Source organism: Sander lucioperca, chromosome 12 (genome assembly GCF_008315115.2).
Source record: "Sander lucioperca isolate FBNREF2018 chromosome 12, SLUC_FBN_1.2, whole genome shotgun sequence".
Classification (NCBI taxonomy): Eukaryota; Metazoa; Chordata; class Actinopteri; order Perciformes; family Percidae; genus Sander; species Sander lucioperca.
In genome coordinates this window covers 25,120,353-25,139,122 of record NC_050184.1, presented here as the reverse complement: position 1 = coordinate 25,139,122, position 18,770 = coordinate 25,120,353, and the positions used below count along the sequence as shown (strand labels likewise).

At 39.5% G+C, this 18,770-nt stretch overlaps 1 protein-coding gene, 1 long non-coding RNA gene and 1 other non-coding gene across 5 annotated transcripts; 1 reads left to right on the top strand and 2 right to left on the bottom strand.

The window, feature by feature from the left end:
• Positions 1-272: 272 nt before the first annotated feature.
• On the bottom strand, positions 273-17,650 carry LOC116062055. Its single transcript, XR_004107878.1, has 2 exons — positions 17,595-17,650; positions 273-430 (listed from the first exon to the last, which is right to left on the bottom strand). It is a non-coding gene; the product is annotated as an uncharacterized LOC116062055 (long non-coding RNA).
• LOC116062054 (tumor protein p53-inducible nuclear protein 2) lies at positions 1,668-9,507 on the bottom strand. Of its 3 annotated transcripts, none has more exons than XM_031316531.2 (4): positions 9,215-9,507; positions 4,675-5,038; positions 3,371-3,944; positions 1,668-3,261 (listed from the first exon to the last, which is right to left on the bottom strand). In XM_031316531.2, exons 2-4 carry the CDS (start codon positions 4,796-4,798, stop codon positions 2,994-2,996), a joined length of 966 nt encoding a protein of 321 aa, XP_031172391.1. In that variant the 5' UTR covers positions 4,799-5,038; positions 9,215-9,507; the 3' UTR covers positions 1,668-2,993. The 3 variants fall into 3 exon arrangements, with proteins under 3 accessions (XP_031172391.1, XP_031172392.1, XP_031172393.1); XM_031316532.2 differs by having other exon boundaries at positions 3,371-3,941; XM_031316533.2 differs by having other exon boundaries at positions 3,371-3,527; positions 9,215-9,505.
• Positions 15,748-15,819, top strand: trnaa-ugc. The gene has a single exon. It is a non-coding gene; the product is annotated as a tRNA-Ala (tRNA).
• Positions 17,651-18,770: the final 1,120 nt, after the last annotated feature.

Below are 18,770 nucleotides of genomic sequence, written 5' to 3'. Positions count from 1 at the left end.
CATATAGGATCAACACACCTGGTGACCACTCCCTCTCCCCATTGTTGACTTTCACCCTTAAACCACACCTTCCAATAACTACACACAACATACTGAGAACACATTTCCTTTTTTACATGATGCAGGTGAGAAAGGAAGACATAAAATTAAAGCAAACAGGACAGGTTTGTAGTGGCAGAGGGGTATCTGTGGTGGTCTTTACATTTTTGTATGCACACACACACACACACACACACACACACACACACACACACACACACACACACACACACACACACATATACACACACACACACACACACACACACACACATTCACATGTGATCTCTCATTATTACTCTGTTTTCACTCTGTATGTATTTTACAACAAACAAACAGAATTCAACTTGGAAACACAATCAATTAGAATAGTAAGCCTTAATATAGATCACTATGTGTGTGTGTCTGTGTGTGCATGTTAGACTCATCCCCTCAGATCCATCTCCTGCACCATTCGGAGGAATCAACAGGATACATAATAGTCATCTTTAAACAGAATAAAATATACAATTCATATTATATCATAAATTAACAGATATTCTGTAGTCATGTATAGGATTATTGGCAGAAATGAAAAAATGGTGGTATACATCATTCATGGGGAAATAATGTATTTTACTCATTTAGATGATCTAAATGAGACAAGACATTTCCATTTTCCAAACAATCTGACATGAATCCCCAGACAATATGTCCTTTGAACACTGTATTAAAACCATGTCATTGTACATATCCTCACCAGCATCCATACAGCTGTGCTAAGTGGACCCTCTGGAGGGCAGTGTTTGCCTGTAGCATATCAACTCTAAATCTAGTGCTGTTTTATGGTGCATCTCAAAGAGATGAGACTGAAGTTGGGGCAAACACACCACTTTTGGCCAATGAAATGCCCTCTTGATTTGATAATGAGCACAGAGGTGAGGCAGAGAGAGGATTCTCATTAGTCCCATTGGACACAACGTTGTGGACTCAAGTCCTGAGAGGCTTTGACATCTAACGGAGCGTTATAAATTGTTTTGTAATATTTACAAGAGAATGACCATTATTCTTGTTTTTTTTTTTAAGAGTTTCTAGCAACGTGTCAGTACACCTTTTCACACACAATTTGAATCAAAACAAAAAGAAAATAATTATCACAAAAGAAAAACAAAAAAACAAGCACACAGCACACTGCTAAAACTTTGACTCACAAAATGTATGACAGTGCAAACTTACATCCATGTCTCAAATAATTTACAAACATTAGTATGCACTTCAGCACCATTGTTTACTATTGTTGTTGAATACATATCAGTAAGCTAGATCTTTAAGTGGAAACTGTTAGAGCTGGATGTACTAACGAGAAAGGAGTGGACAGCAATGGAGTAGATGTTAGAAAGCAATGGGTTGCACGACCATATGCAAGACAATTAGGCTTGTTGACAGTTGCCTCCTGGGCGGTCAGTGAATTTTCAATGAAATGGACTAATGTGTAAATGGGTTGTACTTTCTTTTTGATGTTCACATGGATAACGTAAGATCACAGCACACACTACGGATGAAAATGGCTGATGTGTGCTGGGCACATTGCTTCAGTCTACAGATCACACATTTAATGATCATCATGCTGTGTATTAACCACGGGGAGCATTTTTTTTAATTATTTGTTGGTCTTAAAAGCCAAAAGTGTACTTTCTCTTTGTCTGAGAGGAACAAGCTTTTTTTCTGTCTATGGTGGAACCATGCAGAGAGAGAGACTGTAAAATAATGTTTGATTTAATGGACAAAAGGAGCAGAAAACAATGCCACAAAACAAAATAAAGAGTTGCCATCAATACCGCACTGCACTTACTATAACCTGCCATACCCTGTAACCCAAAGGCAAGCCCTGTATCCTTTCACTTGAACTCCATTCATACTTCTTATACATTTTTCTATTTATGTATATATTAAAGGTGCTCATAACACCAATCTTCATGTTCACAAAAAGGGTTAGCCTTATTCTTTACCCAGAGCAACACAGAAAATAATTTTCTAAATGCTCACAGGCTGCTCACAGGGTTACATAACACTTTCCTATGACTGTTTCATGTTAACCACATTCTTTTTAACGTCTAGTTATAATTCATGACATTACTTTTACTCTTTAGTCTGTTTTGCTCTCTCGCCATCTTCTACTTTCTCTCATCCTTCACAAAGTGAGAAGACAGAAATATCAATTTGTTTCCTATGATGAAACAGGTTGCTCCATGTTTCCTTGCCTTTGTCTTTTACTTTACATGTTGACAGACCAAACTGAAGAGAAACAAAGTCTAATGATTTTCCTCTCCCACTCGTCACAAACGGTATATCCTTCCACCTTTTCTGAAAAAATGAATCACCTGTGTAGTAAAGCTTTTGAATACATGATGAATTAACTTGTCTCTGTCTTGCATGGTTTCCAACAGAAACGTCTTAAAGTACACTTGGTGTTTGAAATTTCAAATCATTATCTCCAAATTTAAAACAGTAGTTTAGGGATTAAATTATTTAATTATTTAAAAAACATGCCTTGAGGAAGAGTGAAAGAAAATAATATTTTACTTAGATAGGAGAAAAAATCAATAGAGCTAAACTTTTTGTTGTTTTCTCAGACATTATTGTTTTTAAGTATAACCAGTATCGATATTATGAAGACATTTTTAGTTGTTTGGATACTGCAATAGACAACAAGTAAAATGAAGGTCTACATGGAACTACTCAGAGGGCTTGGTTCATAACAGCAGAACGGGGCATAACTATCAGGTGGAGTTAGTTTGTGACTACTAGACCAAAACAAAAAGCTGGTCAACTGGTATCTGAGTATAATATGATATAATGTGCAGAAATGAAAGCAAATATGCAGTGGGTGAATACATTTAATCGTGTGTGTCTTGGAGTTGACTATGCACTACTAATGCCCTCAGAGTAAACAATGCCCCTGGTTGGTGGGAGGTTTAGTGGCAGATGTTACGCTTGCTGGGCTGGTGAAGGAAGGTGTTTCTGGCGTGGGCTGCGTGGCGCGGGACCTGCTCCCTGGTGCGGTTTTGGCGTTGGATGCGGTTACGGCCCAGATGGCGTCGCTCGATGCGGGCTTTGTTACGCTGGACCCTGGCCACTTGGGTGACCTTGGCCAGAGCTCCAGCCTGGGCAGCTGCTCCACGGCTCACCCTGGTGGGCATAGTGCTGCGGCTGGCGGGGGCAGCAGCTGGTTCTGCCACTCTACTGCAAGGGGAAAGAAAAAATGAAGGTGTGATTGTTGTGATAGTTGTGCTGATGCCGAAAAAGCAGTTGAAGGTCAAGTGTAGCCAGCATAAAGAGCGCCATTCCTGACCTCACGCTGCTCGCCAGGCTGACAATGCTTTCCTCTCCCACCACAGACAGGTTGCTGTTGGAGACCATGGAGAAGTTGCTCGGTGAGACGTACACAGACATGCTGGGGTGCTCGATGAGTAGGTCCTCCATCGGGCTGGCCTCTGCTGTGGCTCCCTCTGCAGTGAAACAGGGGGGAGGGGTGACAAACCAGCTCTCATCCATGCAGCCTCTCTCTGGACCTGCCCTACTTCTACCCCCACTGCCCCCACACTCACTTCCAGAGCCAGGGGACAATGACGGGGTGGAGGAGGACGTGGATAGTCTGGCCCGTCTCGGCAGGGTCACAGGTGTGGTGGCACCCGAATCTGACGGACTAGCGCTTGGACAAGACATGGGGTCTGATAGTGCTACTGCACCTCGTGCCCGACCTTTATGTGTCCTGCGGCGCTTGTGAGGGGGGTGGGGAATGGGGGCCGGGCATACAGTCCTTGTATGTGTGACTTGATGATTTGATAAGTTACTGTCTGGGAATGATTGTGTAATCAGTGGGGCTCCTGTCTCATCCTCCGCCTGCACCATGTAGTCAGATTCTTCTGAGCACATGGCAGCGATGAGACAGTCAATAAAGACAGATGTTTAAGGTGGGAGGGGGACGTTGCAAAAATGATGCAGATGTGGTACATTTTCAAAAAGCCATGCAGGTTGAAGGGGGCAAGTTTTTAGGGATCACATACGCACACGCACACATACCAGTGTGGGTAATGTAAGGGAGTTTAAAAAAATTGGAGGAGGGGAAGAAGAGGGGGTAAGGAAACACAAAACATAAAAGAGTCACATCATTAGTTGTGTTGACCCTCTAAGGTTGGTGATTATGTCAGTGACATAATGTTTGATTTGACTCTCCTGAGAGGTACTTTTATGTTGCTTTTGATGTTTGGTTGGCTTCTGAAAAGGCACTAAAGCAAATGTCCATACTCAATCATTGCCTTTATCATGATTGAGATCATTAATAAAGAGGAAGGAGATGTATGTTCACAGAGAATTATATGTTTCCATTGACTGACAGACAACACTTTTGGTATTGCAGCATTAGCACAGCGGTGTAGTTGCACCACGCCCCAACTGATTCTTCACCTCACCCCATCATCCCCCTCATTACTTCTAGACTTCAAATGTTAGTCAGTATTATATACATGCAAAGGGAACATCTACCTCAATCTTTGAACATCAAACACAATTTGACTATTTCCCAGTTTGGCGTGGCTCTAAAACGCTACACCGACCTATGCAAGCTACTGCGGCACTCCCTTTGCTGAGACTCACCAGGCAGGTTGACGAGCATCCATCCCTCTTCGTCGGCCTCCGTCACACAGGGGTTGGGTCCCTTCAGCTCAGCTTCCACCTCTTCTACCTCCCCAAACAACAGGTTGCTCAAACGCTGAAACATGACTGCTTGTTTTGTCAAGTCTGGATGACTTCTTGTTTTCCACAAAGAAAAAGCTGTAGCTGCCTTTTTGAATTTCTTATTTGTGTTTAGGTATCGCGTGTTGCTTTTTTAAGCAATTCTTTGTTTTTTTTGTCTCTTTTTTTCACTTGAAGCCCTTTGCTGGATCTCGGTCTTGATAAACAGGAGTGGACAGGCTTCAGTAGTGCAAATGTAAGGTTTCACTTGGTTTGGAGCAAAGGCCTGGAGAGAGAGAGGGAGAGAGAGAAAGAAGAGGGTGGTCAGTGGTAATCAGAAGATAAGGTACTTCACTATCTTTCTTTAAAAAGAGAAGTCACTTATTGGGTTAATTTTCTAATGCTTAGTCAGGGAACACTAGATATGCAAAATGAGCAACGTGTGTAGTAAGAGCTTCAGGTTATTTCAAGACACATTACAACAAGTTGGGACTACTTTTTGGACACAAACCACAAAGTATTTTAACCTGTATTGTAATGACAGGTCGACAAGCCTATAAACAATGTGCCATTAAATACAGAAGAACAATGCTGTATAGCTTGCATATTAGATGAACTGGGGATCTTAAGATCGCCTTGAATGAAGCAACACATTTCCCACTTTTATTCAAAATAATTTAACAGCACTGAGGCTGCACTCCCCTCCCCCGTGAAGTTTAGATGACCAATCAGCACAGGTTCAGGACAGATGGACAGGCCAGAGAAGAATAGGGGGAGGAAGTGAAAGGAGGTGATACAAAAGTCAAACAAAGTGAATGTGCACAATGTTGAAATGTGAAGACAGAAAGCAGTCATTAGGACAGAAGGTACTGAGGCAAAGGAAAAGTGCGTAAATGTGAGCATGATGATGTAATGTTGAACAGATGGTTGAACCATCATAGCTTACAAGACTAACCCTTACATGTTCAAAGGCTGAGTTTTATTTACTTAAACTGTGTGAGTGCAGAAGAAGGAATGACTGAAGAGATCACAGAGAGCAAACCTTTGCCAATACTTGCTCACACACTTAAAGATATCTCTTGATTTTTTAGGTTAAATTGGTTCCTTCCCATATGCTTTTATGTATGCATTAGTTTATTTGTATAGTAGTTTCAAAGTTGTAGAGATTTAAATTCCAGATCGTAAACTATTTCAGTCCACGATCTGTTTGACCCACCGCCTGATCTGTCTTTATGGAAATCCAATATGTGCTTCTGACTTTCAACTATTTCACCGACTGCATGAGTGGATCAAGACATGACAGAGGTTGGTATTAATAAAGGAGCACAGATTCAAAGGTGACACATGGAAGGAGATATGCATGGATGCTTGTTGGGAAGTTGACACTTTTTTGTCCTTATTTGAAGAATCACCATGAACACCAGAAACATAGAAGAAGAGAGAAGAGACATCCTAATTGCAACCATGAAGTATGCTCCTGAGATTTCTTATGTCAGATGGAATAATCATTTTAACAAATCACTGTCAAGGAGACTGTTGGCTGCATGGGTGTATGTATGCTTGAAATAGCAAGAGGAAATTAGAGACAAATGAACTGGGGGAGAAAATTGAGCAAAAGCTGCAAAGGTAAAAGCCTATTAACAAAAAAATCATGAGCCTACTAGATAGAAAGCTCTTAGCTGTATGCTTTTTTAATACTATGGGTTGTTTGAGTTCTTCTTGACTCACTTTTCTAGGTCTAAAAGTCTAGGTATATGTGTTAAAAATCCTATTCAGTCAATTACATGAAAAGGGACATTGTTGTTATATTGGGGGAGGGGGGGGGTTTGCAAAGGAAAACCAAAAAGATACAAACTGAGTCTGAACTTGTTTTAATGCATTCCTGAACTTAATAAACTTAAGTCATGAGACCATGACCAATCCTGATAAACAAAATTTTGGTGACAAGGCCTGAGGCCTGCTTTGCATAAGGTGCAGCAGACATTTACAAAATACACACACTCAACATTGACTACAAAACACACACACACTCAACATTGACTACTTCCCTGATTAAACTATTTTATCTGGTGGCTGTACCAGCTAATTCAGGGCTATCTGACTAGCGTAAAATAGCTACTGACACTGCCAATAGAGAACAAATAACCAACCCTGGTATGGCCTATATCCTGGAGGAGACAGTTCCTTAATATATGGCATAGGTAGAAGCATTATGTCTGGCTTTCTTGTTTGGTCTTCTCTGTCTTTGTCAGTCCTATTTTTCCTTTAACAGTCCTTTTTCCTTATTAAAAATCAATTGCTGACATTAGGAGAAACTCATAAGAGGTAAAAACAGGAGGGTATACATCAAAAGGGCAACAGTCGTTTATTAGATATGGACGCAAATAGGTTGACGAGGAAAATATTTCTCTGGGATAAACTCATTCTTGGTCCTTGGTCTAACGATATATGCAAATTGTTTTGTAATTATGGTTTTGGTGAGTGGTTTTTAAATAATGAAAAGCTGAATATTGGTTTGTTTAAAAAAATCTGTGTTTGCTAAAGACAAAAGGCAGTGGGCCGACGATATATGGGCTAAGCCAAAATTGCATATTTTTGTGATGATAAAACCGGAATATGACACAGAGAAATATGTTGTATATAATTTAACAAAAAGGCAAAGATCTTTATGTGATCAAGTGAGATCTGGGGTTTTGCCTTTGACTATTGAAACAGGACGATATGTTAATGTAGAAGAGGAAAAACGGATCTGTCCCATGTGTTGTTTGAATGATATAGAAAATAAGTTCTATTTTGTTTTTTACTGCCCAAAAGCTTTTTTCCTTACTTGTCCTTATAATGTAGTAACTACACTGTGGTATTAATTAATGGTGGATGTGTACAGAACTATCGTGTGAATATTTATTGTGTTGTAAAATAAAATTGACAGGTCATTTAATTCTATTTTTTAGGATACCTTTTCAACATCTGGCCTTGGTCAACACGTTAAATTAGCCCTCTAGGCTAATTGTGGCTCATTTACAGTTTTTTTTTCTGTTGATCAATGAGCATTGTCCCTGTCAAATAAACTAATAAATGAGTAAAATCTGGGCAAATCTAATACATTAACCAGATTAAATCTAAAAGACATGATATGACATACACACTACAGCAGAGAGATGTTGCCTTATTCTGATATGGTCAATAGGAGTACAGACAGGCCTCATATTGGTTTTTACTTACTCGGTTTTTATTCAAAAGTCACACTATGAATAAGACTTTACAGGTACAACTGCACATCCTGAAATATAAAAAGGACCTTGAATTATGGATCTTTCTTTTGACATGGGTCTCTTTTTCTTTTCTTTTTTTTTAAAGGAGGAGGAGCAGAGCAGGATGGGAGGGGACACACGAAATAAAAACAAGATGCCTGTGACGTCACGCGCACGTCACTGACGCTGACAGAGAGGCTCCAGCCTTTTTGGCAACCGAAGAAAAAGGAGACATCTGAATAGCAAACATAGCGAAAATATAAGACATTATGACCATGTATATGCCACATATATGTTGTTATGGCTCATCTGCATTTTGCTACACTATGCCGAAAACAATCCATGTGACTATAGCTGCTATTGTCGACGGTCATCGTCGGAGTCGTTGACGTTAGTCTACAAAAAAAAAAAAATCCGCTGCCCACAGCAACAATGTTTACATTTAAGATACCTTAAGATTTATGTAACACAATTAAAAAAACATCGACCTCGGCCTCAGATTGTCGACAGCTGACCAGCCGAGAGAAGACAAGACTTTCTGTACACAGAGTATCCAGCTTAAAAATGAATTATCCGTAGCCTATAAGCTCTACAGCTGAAGGGTCAAAGCAATGACAGTTGTGGCTCAGCGACAGTGCACGAAGGACATCGGCTGGATAGGCTAATCATAATAGGCCTACATTATAATATCATATTTCACATAATATAAAATAAGTGACTATAACAGAAAACTATTGCAGAAAACCTGAGCCTACAAGGTCCGCCTCCCAGAAAAAAACATCAACATCCGCCATCGACTCCACATCAGCATTTGGTGCAATTTACAAAACAACAGCTGCTGCTATCCTGTAATATATATTCGTATGCAGGTTGGTGTCATTTTCCGGGATATAGGACGTCGAATCGACCTAATTAAGCCGGTTGGTTTGGGCTGCTATGCTGTTTTCAATCATGGCCTAATAATAGGTCATTACCTATTATAATGCAGCAGTCAAATATAGCCTCTTAATGAGTCAGTGACAAAACAAAGCTATGTAATTCTACCTATTTCATGATGGCTGATATCTGATGAATATTTTCAGTAGCCTAGAATATTTAGGCTAAGGAATGCAGTCGCTTTACTGGCAGAGACAAATTGATACCTCTTAAGATCACACACATAACACAAAACACACCAAGTTATCAGATTTAAAGCAAGAAGAAGAGCTTACCTGCCTTTGCAGTATTATTCAAGTTGTAAACGAGATCTCACACACAGTAGAAACAACAATAATTCTTAAAGCATAGCTTTAATCTTTAAGTGAGGTAGTTAAAACATACAAAAATAAATCGCTTTCTTCTTAGAAGAAGGGCTTCGTGTAAAAATGTTACACTGATGTTTTTAGATCATAACATCTGCAGCTTTTTTCTCCTCTCCTCTATTTTTTCCGCTGCAGATTTTCCTTCGGTTTATTGCTGCCTCCAGCTGATCCTCGGATCAGAATGTAGAACGTACAAAACAGCTGATTGTGAGATCACAATACGATCGGCCATGCCCCTTTCCCCGCCCACACCAAACAAACCAGCCAATCAGAATATTACACAAGCCACAAGCCGGGCTTCTAGGTAACAGGGTGGGGGCTGGGCGACAGGAGCTGTCAACCTGCACCCAGATGGAAACGGTGACTTCACTCAGAGGCTGATCCGGGATCCGCTTATCCTTTCACCATTCCTGCTGTTTAAAGTCACGGCTGGGGGATGGTAAACTGATCCTGAGTCTGTGCTCACATAGCTGCAAATACAACCCTTCTGTAGAAAGAAACGATGAATATCTGTTGACAGCAGCTACAGAAAAAAAACCCAGAGCTGAGGCTGTTGCAACTAACCAATTATATTACCTCCTTAATTGACTTTGGACTCTTAATCTCTGTGTTGTATCCTATGTTACTCTGTGGATGTTTGTTTTAAAATGTCAAACTGCATATTTTTTTTAGTGATTGTTTTTTCATCAGGTGCTGAATATTGTCCAACATGTAAGAGACAGGGTAACCTAATCTTGTTTGCATATTCTCCTCTTGTGACAGAGTTATACAATTGATCCTTAACTAAAACAAATGCTCATGCCAACCTTGAATATTTACATTGTTGAATAGTCCCAGTTCACCAACCATATTAGCTTTCCTTGTCCAGTGATACTGGGAATGTTACTTTAAATTTTCTTTGTAAATAGAGCTCTTTCCTCTCCCCCTCAACATCCATCTTTTCACTCTGCCTTGGTTGGAAGGACTTCCATGTGCCACTCAATCTATATGAACCAATCAGACGTCTTTTTTCAGAATGCAGCATTTGAGTAACCAATAAGCTGTGGAGAGATTTTACAAACCCTGGTGGTCACTTTTACACTCTGCAGTCTGCTGTGAAGCTTTGAGAATACCAGGTGTGTGGCTGGGTTGGCTCAGTGGTAGAGCAGGAGCACATATAGGCCTACTGAGAGCTTTATGCCTCAAAGCAGAGGTCCAGGGTTTGTCTCTACTCTCTGACAATATCCTTAATGTCTTCCCCCTCTCTCTCCCCTTTCTCACCTAGCTGTCCTATCAAATACAAGTGGAAAAAGCCCAAAAGATAATAAAAAAAAGAATACTCACTGCCTTTTATTATTGCAGATTGTGCAAACTGGTGACTGTGTGTGTGTGTGTGTGTGTGTGTGTTCATGCATATGTGTGTCTCTCTAGGTAAGAGATCATCCTGTGTTGTCTTTGAATGAAGTCCATAGATTATAATCATCATGTGTACTTTAATGGATTTAAGCCAATAGGGTATACTCACAGCGTGCTTGTGTTCATACATACATCGTGTATGATTGTGTATATGTGTCAATACGTGCATGTTTATGTCCGCATATTAATGTGCTGACATGACTTGTTGCAGAAAAGGGAATTCTTTTAGTAAAGCTGGGAGCACTTAACTTAATGTATCTCCAAAGTCTGGCCACAACAACTGGGTTTCAAGATCTCAGAGGCTCTACTCTAGTCTGCACAAACCTGGACAGGTTACTCGGACAGTCTGCGCACATTACTCTGTACTGTACCAGGGTTTTGGATGTCCTCCCTGCTACCCAGTAGGTCCAACATGATCGATCATATTTGATTTTTACCCTGGAGGAACTGGAATGCTATCAAATTTAAGGGCAAGCCGGTAGTTTAACCAGGTTAATGACAGAAATATGTATGTATCTGCATTGTCTTTATTTATGACTGTTTGTCCATGGCCAAAGGGACACATAGCTACTTGTCAAGAAGATATTGTCGTTACAGTGTGCAGATGGTATAATACTAATACTAAGTGTAAGGTGTACAGTACAACAACCTTTAATAATGTTAAATGGGATTAACAGAAAGTCTGGGTGTGGATCATACTTTAGCATTTGGCAGTGGACCTAAAATTACTGTGTTTTGTTTCAGGGCTATGCATAGCACTTATATTACAGTATGTTATTTCATATTTTATAATACATGTTAATGTGCTTGGGAGTAATCAGGCCTGGTTGGATGTTTTAAACGCAAATTTAAAACAAACGAAGAACACCTTACAGGGTTGTCTCTCCAGATGCGTCTCATACAGACTCCTTCGTAGACTACTTTTTCTGCCATAGACTTTGTCATTTTATTATCACAGCAGTGAGAGACGATAACAAGAGTCCAGCACAGTATGAGCTCTCTAAAGGAAGGATTATAAGGTTTCGGCTATACAGTTACCAGGTGCTAGGCAACACACACACACGCACACACACACACGCACACACACACACACACACACACACACACACACACACACACACACACACACACACACACACACACACACACACACACACACACACACACACACACACATAGTGCGTCTCACTATCTTTGTGGGGACCCGTCATTGACATAATGCATTCCCTAGCCCCTTACCCTAACCTTAATCATTACAACTAAATGCCTAACCTTAACCCTTACCCTAGCCCTAACCATAACCTAATTCTAACCCTACAACCAAGTCTTAACCCTCAAACAGCCCTTTAAAGTTGTGGGGTCCAGCATTTTGGCCCTACAAAGCTGTCCGAACCCCACAAGTATACTGTATTCCTGGTTTTTGGACCCCACGGATATAGTTAAACAAGAACACACACACACACACACACACACACACACACACACACACACACACACACACACCCTGCAGCGATGATGATGTCTAACCCCGGTACACAAACATTTAGCAAGAACAATTTGCTCATCTTTGCTTTTGTTTGAGTTCTCAAACTAGTCAATAGAAGTCACAGGTCTGGTGGAACTTGTTATGTCATTGTGTTCATGTTAGTAACTATGATGCACAATTAGTAATACAATTCAGGATATGTGTAGTAATATCATAGTAGTAATATTAATGGATATGATCACAACCACGTCATTCACAAATAAGACCTTGTCTGCCTCTTTTTTTCTTTTCTTTATCCATGCCAGAGCTTTCACTGAAGTGGCTTGGCCTCACAGGATTCCCACAGTTTCCCAAGCTGCTTGGAGAAATAGGTGAAAGGTCACAGCAATCCCCCCCCCCCCCCTCTCTCTCTCTCTCTCTCTCCCTCCCTTCCTCTCCCTCTCTCTGGGTTCATGTTCATGTATATTACATGCAGCTCTTGTTTAACAGCATGCCTGTCCTTGGCCCAGCAAGGACAGGCATGCACGCAAACAGTGGTAATTTTTGATGGTGGTTATAGACTGAGGTGTGGCGATAGACAAGTTGACTCAGAAGTCCAGCTTGTTGTCTGTGTGTTGATGCTTGAAACAGACAGTAACCTAACTTGTTTGTGAGATGTCATTTGATTTGACAACTCATCCCTTCCTTGAGTGGTGACAAAACAGATCCTAAGGGGATGCTGTGTATGTAGAAGCCAGTACTACTCAAAGTTCACAGAGGCACCTTATGTTTTTTTTGTTCACACAATATTCTGCTGATTTAAGTTTATGTATGAACAATCAAGTCAGTCAAGAATAACTTCCTCAAGGAATGCATTTTAAAAAGAGAAAATGTGAAAACATGGAAAGGAAAAGTAAATGGTAATGGTTTGAACACTCATTTCCCTTCTTTGAGGTTCACGGCATGATTTGGTTGATGAAGTATAATGAATCATGCATAAATCCAATAAACTTAAACTTCACAATGGTGTCCAATTACTAATTCTTTAGATTCATTTTTATATGACCTCATCAACATCTTTTTCATCTGCTCTGCAGGCTTTTTTCCGTGTCTCTCTCTGCTCTCAGGCCTCTCTTAGCCCCTGCTGCTGGCAGATGATAAGACAGCAGCCCTAGAAGATACTAGATCAGACCTGCCAAAATACTTACCATATAACTCCCTGTGTAACTACAACTCAATGTTTTTACATTTGTGTCTGTGTGCGGATTAAATAACCAGGATATAACATGTTAATGGAAAAGTTTTAGAAGTGCTGGTGCTGTATTTATGAACTTTTGAGAGAGCTAGGCTTCCTGCAGTCTTTATACTAAGCTGAGCTAACGACTCTTGCTACATAGATAATGCACACATTAGAGTGCTGTCAATCTTCTTATCTTACTCTTAGAAAAAAAGCAACTAAAAGTATTTTCCTAAATGTCAAACTTTATATTCCTTTAAAATGCTGGTGAAGAGATCTCTATCTATATCTAAAGACACTGACAAACACGAACATGCAAAACATCAAGATAGGGTATTGAAAAAATAATATCTGTAAAAATGTAATAGTTGATTCATGCAGCTGTTGCCAAACATAAGCCTTCAATGATGCAGGCCCTTGATGTTTGGTCCAAATGTGTTGTGTGTATGTGTGTGAGAGAGACAGTGGTGGAAAAGCAAAGTACATTTACGCAAGTTCTGTGCTCGAATACAATTTTGAGATACTTGTATTTCCATGTATTATATATGCTATTAAGTTTTCACATAAAAAAAAAACATATGATATGCTTATAAAGAGCTAAAATTAGTCATTTGACAAGAAATTAATCGACAACCATTTGTCTAATCGATTAAGCATTTTACTGTAAGACAAAAATGACAAAACAAAATCACTGGTTTCAACCATTCAAATTTGATAATTGGCTGCTTTTCTTTGTTTTATATTTGCTAACCTGAATATTTTGAGTTTTTGGACTGTTTATTGGACAATATGTCAACTTGCGTTTTAGGAAATTGCAATAGGCATCTTAACTATTTTTGTGACTAAACCAAACAATGAATCAATGAATTCAGAACATAATCTACAAATTAAACTTCTTAAATTTATATAAAGTAGTTAAAACTAGCTACATCTTGACCAGCTACAGCAGTAAAATGCCTCAGTATTAATGATTTAATAATGTATCCCTCACAGGGGACATTTTTGTGCATAATGAGTACTTTCATATTAATGCTTTGAGTATATTTTGCTGATCATACTCATTATGAATACCTGTAGTGTCATTTGCTTTAGTTTATTATTAGCTACTACCCTCGCCATTCCCATTGGGCACTGTCCACTGTAACGTCTGGAGGTCTGTGTCCTAAGATAAAGTATTTCTTTCTGCATCTCCTATTGCATACAGCCTGTCTGTACATACTGCCCTCACCAGCCCTCTACAGTCCCTTACTAACCCCCCTCTACACAGGCTCAACATGGTGGGTTCCTGTCACCAATCCAAATCTACACAACAACAACAGATTTGATACCAGTGTTCCTCCCTTCTCCTGGGAGACCCCTCTGCAGGCATTTCATTCTACAGACAGGGAGAGAGAAGAAGCTGGGAAGGTGTCAGTCTCTCATCCTGTCTCTGCATCTTTCCTTTTTGTTCCCTTCTTATGCCATGTGGGCATCTCATGGGTCTGTCCCTACAAGGCTTAAGCAAACAGAGCCTAAAAGTGGTGTCCTTGGCACGGGTGTGCTGATAAACACAGCATTAACGAGGACAAGCTGTGCTCTCAAGAGGGGGACGACAGCCCCTCATTCACGCTCCCCTGGAGGATATCATGAAACATTATGAAACGAAGGGAGCTATTTTAAATTCCCCAAAGGATGAAGGTATGCTACATTGGGTGAAGAGAAAGCACTGGATTTCGGCCAACTGTGTCTTGACTGAGTTTATCTTGACTGATCTTAAATGTGCTGTATGTTCATTCTTTCACAACGTTGGTCCTAATCCCCACCAATGTGTCCTCTGACTCCTCTCCCTCCAAGTTAGCGTGGGAGGAAGAGGAGCCCTTTGCTCAGATGTGAAACCAAAATATGACCTGCAGACTAGCACAAAGCAAGAAAAAAATCAAAGAAAACTGAGCCACAAATACAGTTTATTTTCCATTACTTCCCCCCCTGCAGCTTGCGTCACTTCACTTCTTGTGTTTACAAACCTCTAAACCACTAAAAACAACTCAGTCTCTTGAACTGGAGCACTTTGGACCCCCCCCCCCCACACACACACACACGTACGCACGTACGCACGCACGCACACACGCACGCACACACACACACACACACACACACACACACACACACACACACACACACACACACACACACACACACACACACACACAGAAGAAATACAGTACATGGAGCTGGGTCAAGGGTTGCGACCTGAAATTACATAACTTGGCCTCAGTCAGAACAGAAATAGCCATCCCACTCAACAATCCCCTCCTGTTACAAATGTCATCCTCTATATACCTTTAATCGTTTTACTTTCATCCAGTAGGGGATGTAGCTCAGTGGTAGAGCGCATGCTTTGCATGTATGAGGCCCCGGGTTCAATCCCCGGCATCTCCACTCCTTTTGACTTTGCATTTTACTTGTTTTTCTTCTATTGTGACGAGTAGTCGTGATTAATCCGATGACACAGGAATTACACTAACAACCATCGGAGCTTAAAAAACGATAAAGGACTCGAAAAGGATTTATCAATCATTTAAAGTTACGTATTCCTACTCTATAACTTCCAGCTCAGTAAACTGCTCTGAAAGTTTGAATTTACATTTCAGTGCAACAATTCTGTTATATTATTCAGAAAGTAAATGTCACAGGAAATAAAATCTATTTCAAAATTATTTATTTACAAGTTTTAGATTTAAAAAAAAAAGACAAATGAAAAATATATTAAATATGGAGCAGTATGGGCCATGAGCATGCAATTTAATACAGATGGCTACATATATATATTATATATATATTATATATCAAATTATTTGTTTGTATTAATGTTTCATCAGTTTCGTTGTGTGTAGGCTATATGGCACAAGCCCAAGGACCCAAGGGGTCACAAGGCCTCATAAACCAGAGCATATGTGAAGCCACAGTGCTTAAGATTAAAAGGACCCAGTCAAACATGTAACTGTTAAAATTCCTTCTGAAAGGAAATTGAAGGAATAGCCTCCACATTCAAGGTTTTCTGCCGTGCTGCTCCTTACTGACACCATCTTTTATCTGACAGAAATGTCCACAACAGTTGATTTTCAAATCAAAAATGATTTATAATTATAGACGTATGTTTATATGTACATTTCTGACTGGATGTGTGTTGACAAATGGTGTGGGATGATGGCTGATTTTTTTTCATATTGAAAAATGATATACTGTTAAAGATAAACTCTTTACGTTCATTGCCATAGAAACCCAGTCTGCAGTGAAGAGCAGAGGTCAATCAGAGGTCGATCAGAGGTTTGCTGTCTCAGCCTGCCGTCAGAGGAAGGAATGAGAGGACTGACAGAATTCCTGGAAGCAACGCTTATTTTGGAATTTGGGTAAAAAGTTATAAAGAGCAGCACACAAACACTCATACACTTAGATTGACCCCTAACCTAGAAAAAAGTTGACACCTAGATTAATGTAAGCTGCTTTTAGCAAGTTGGTCGAGGTTATCCAGCATGACACATTATCTGCCATACCACTCTGAGGGTCAAAACCTCACTTGTGCTATTCAGGTGCCAATAACTGCATAACCCACACACTACAAATCTGTACATTATGACCTAAATGAACAATCTTTACATAATTGTCACATATTCATTCTTCAGGTGTCAAGTTAAGGTGAAAAAGCAGGAGAGACATCAGTCACTCTTGTCTGCAGCTCCAACAGCCTGATGTACTTTAACTGCAGGTCACTTTATAGAATACATGTCTTGGCAGAATGTGTCCCAATTTGCTTTTTCAGAAATATAAAGATGATAAAGATGGTCAACCAGAGGGTTAGAAACGTGCATATTATATAGGTCCCAACGTGTACATACTGTATTAGAGCTCAAAGCTGTTTTATGTAGGCTACATTAAAGGGTTCTGCTGAGAATGACATGTCTATGAAAGTTTAAAGAAAAAAGAAGGAAAAAGAAGATTTTATGTATTTCTTCTGTTGCTGTGACAGTTAGGATTCTTCATCATGCATCACTAAATCATTAGTGTACATACTGTATTGTCCAACCTGAGGGTTTTGTTACTGAGTCATCAGACCAAACAGGCCGAAGTAGATTTGTCACGTTATGCTGGGTTACAGGAAACATTGTTGACCTTTTCCAGCTTCAGGGCTTGGCAGAACACAAATGTGTGTGCACATCTGTGTGTGTGTGTGTGTGTGTGTGTGTGTGTGTGTGTGTGTGTGTGTGTAGGTTTTAGGATTTAATACAGTTCAACCTCTGATGTCATTGTTGTTTATGACAACTGAGTGATAATGACCTCTAAATTATTGTGATCTTTGCACCCTTACTAACATGCTGTATATTTATGCAATCAAGATTATATTGTATTTGACTTCTGATTTACTGTAACCACTGACCTGAAAACCCCATTGACATGGTCATTATTGGTCTTTGACCGCCCCCTTGTGGTTGGTCCCAGAATAGTCCCTCTGTAGATTAGGTCACCATGTGAACAGTAGGTGGCGCCACTTCATAATTTGTTCCTTTCTTGACCCAAAGTGATCCTGACAGAGGTCTGAAAACAGTAAATGAATCAGGAGTCTTGAAGTAACAGATCTCTAACAGTACCAGCAGATCTGTAGTCTGTAGTCTGTGTCTTGGCGATTACAGGTTAACACATTATTTAAGAAAATGCTTGTCGGTTATTCAAATTTTTTGGGGAAAAAAATCGATGTAGGCCTATACAAAATTATTCTCTTTGAGTTACTTCAGTTTTATTTGAATTATGTTATTATTCGTTATTATTAATTACATTGTTCTATAATTTCATATTTACTGGTATTTTGTTTTATTAATGTAATAATTATAATAATAATTAATGTGTCTATTCTAATGTCTTAATTTTGTAAATTAAGGTTCAAAATAAAGGTTCAAATTAAGCAGTTTGTTACGGCATTTGTTGTAATTGAGGTTTTAAAGAAATGGTTAGATGGCAACAAGAAAACCTTCATATCATTACAGGGTCACAGGAGTAGCAACTATTTCTGGACGTGGTAAGATAAGTTAAATAGATACAAAAAATCTGTAGCACATGCAGAAATGAGAGACCCAGTCCATAATTAAATGAAAAGAAAACAAATTACAGTCAGAGGATTTTTTTTGGCTATGCTTGAAATCTAAACAGGCACTCCATCAATCTCAATAGAATTTTTTTTCATAATAAACCAACAGTGGTAGGCTATTATGTAAACAAACTGACATTTAAAGGATTACAATTCTGAAAATGAATGCATATTTGGTAGTGATGATCAGGACTGAAGTTGATTAAAAGATTTAACTCTAAAATAATATTAATATATAATTGAATGACAG

What these genes read in the sequence shown, in the direction of transcription:
- LOC116062054 (XM_031316531.2), bottom strand. Translation starts at nt 4,798, where the DNA reads ATGTTTCAGCGTTTGAGCAACCTGTTGTTTGGGGAGGTAGAAGAGGTG. An exon ending in GATGCTCGTCAACCTGCCTG is followed by an intron (nt 3,945 to 4,674) that starts GTGAGTCTCAGC and finishes CCATGTGCTCAG; the next exon opens with AAGAATCTGACTACATGGTG. An exon ending in AGCCTGGCGAGCAGCGTGAG is followed by an intron (nt 3,262 to 3,370) that starts GTCAGGAATGGC and finishes TTCCCCTTGCAG; the next exon opens with TAGAGTGGCAGAACCAGCTG.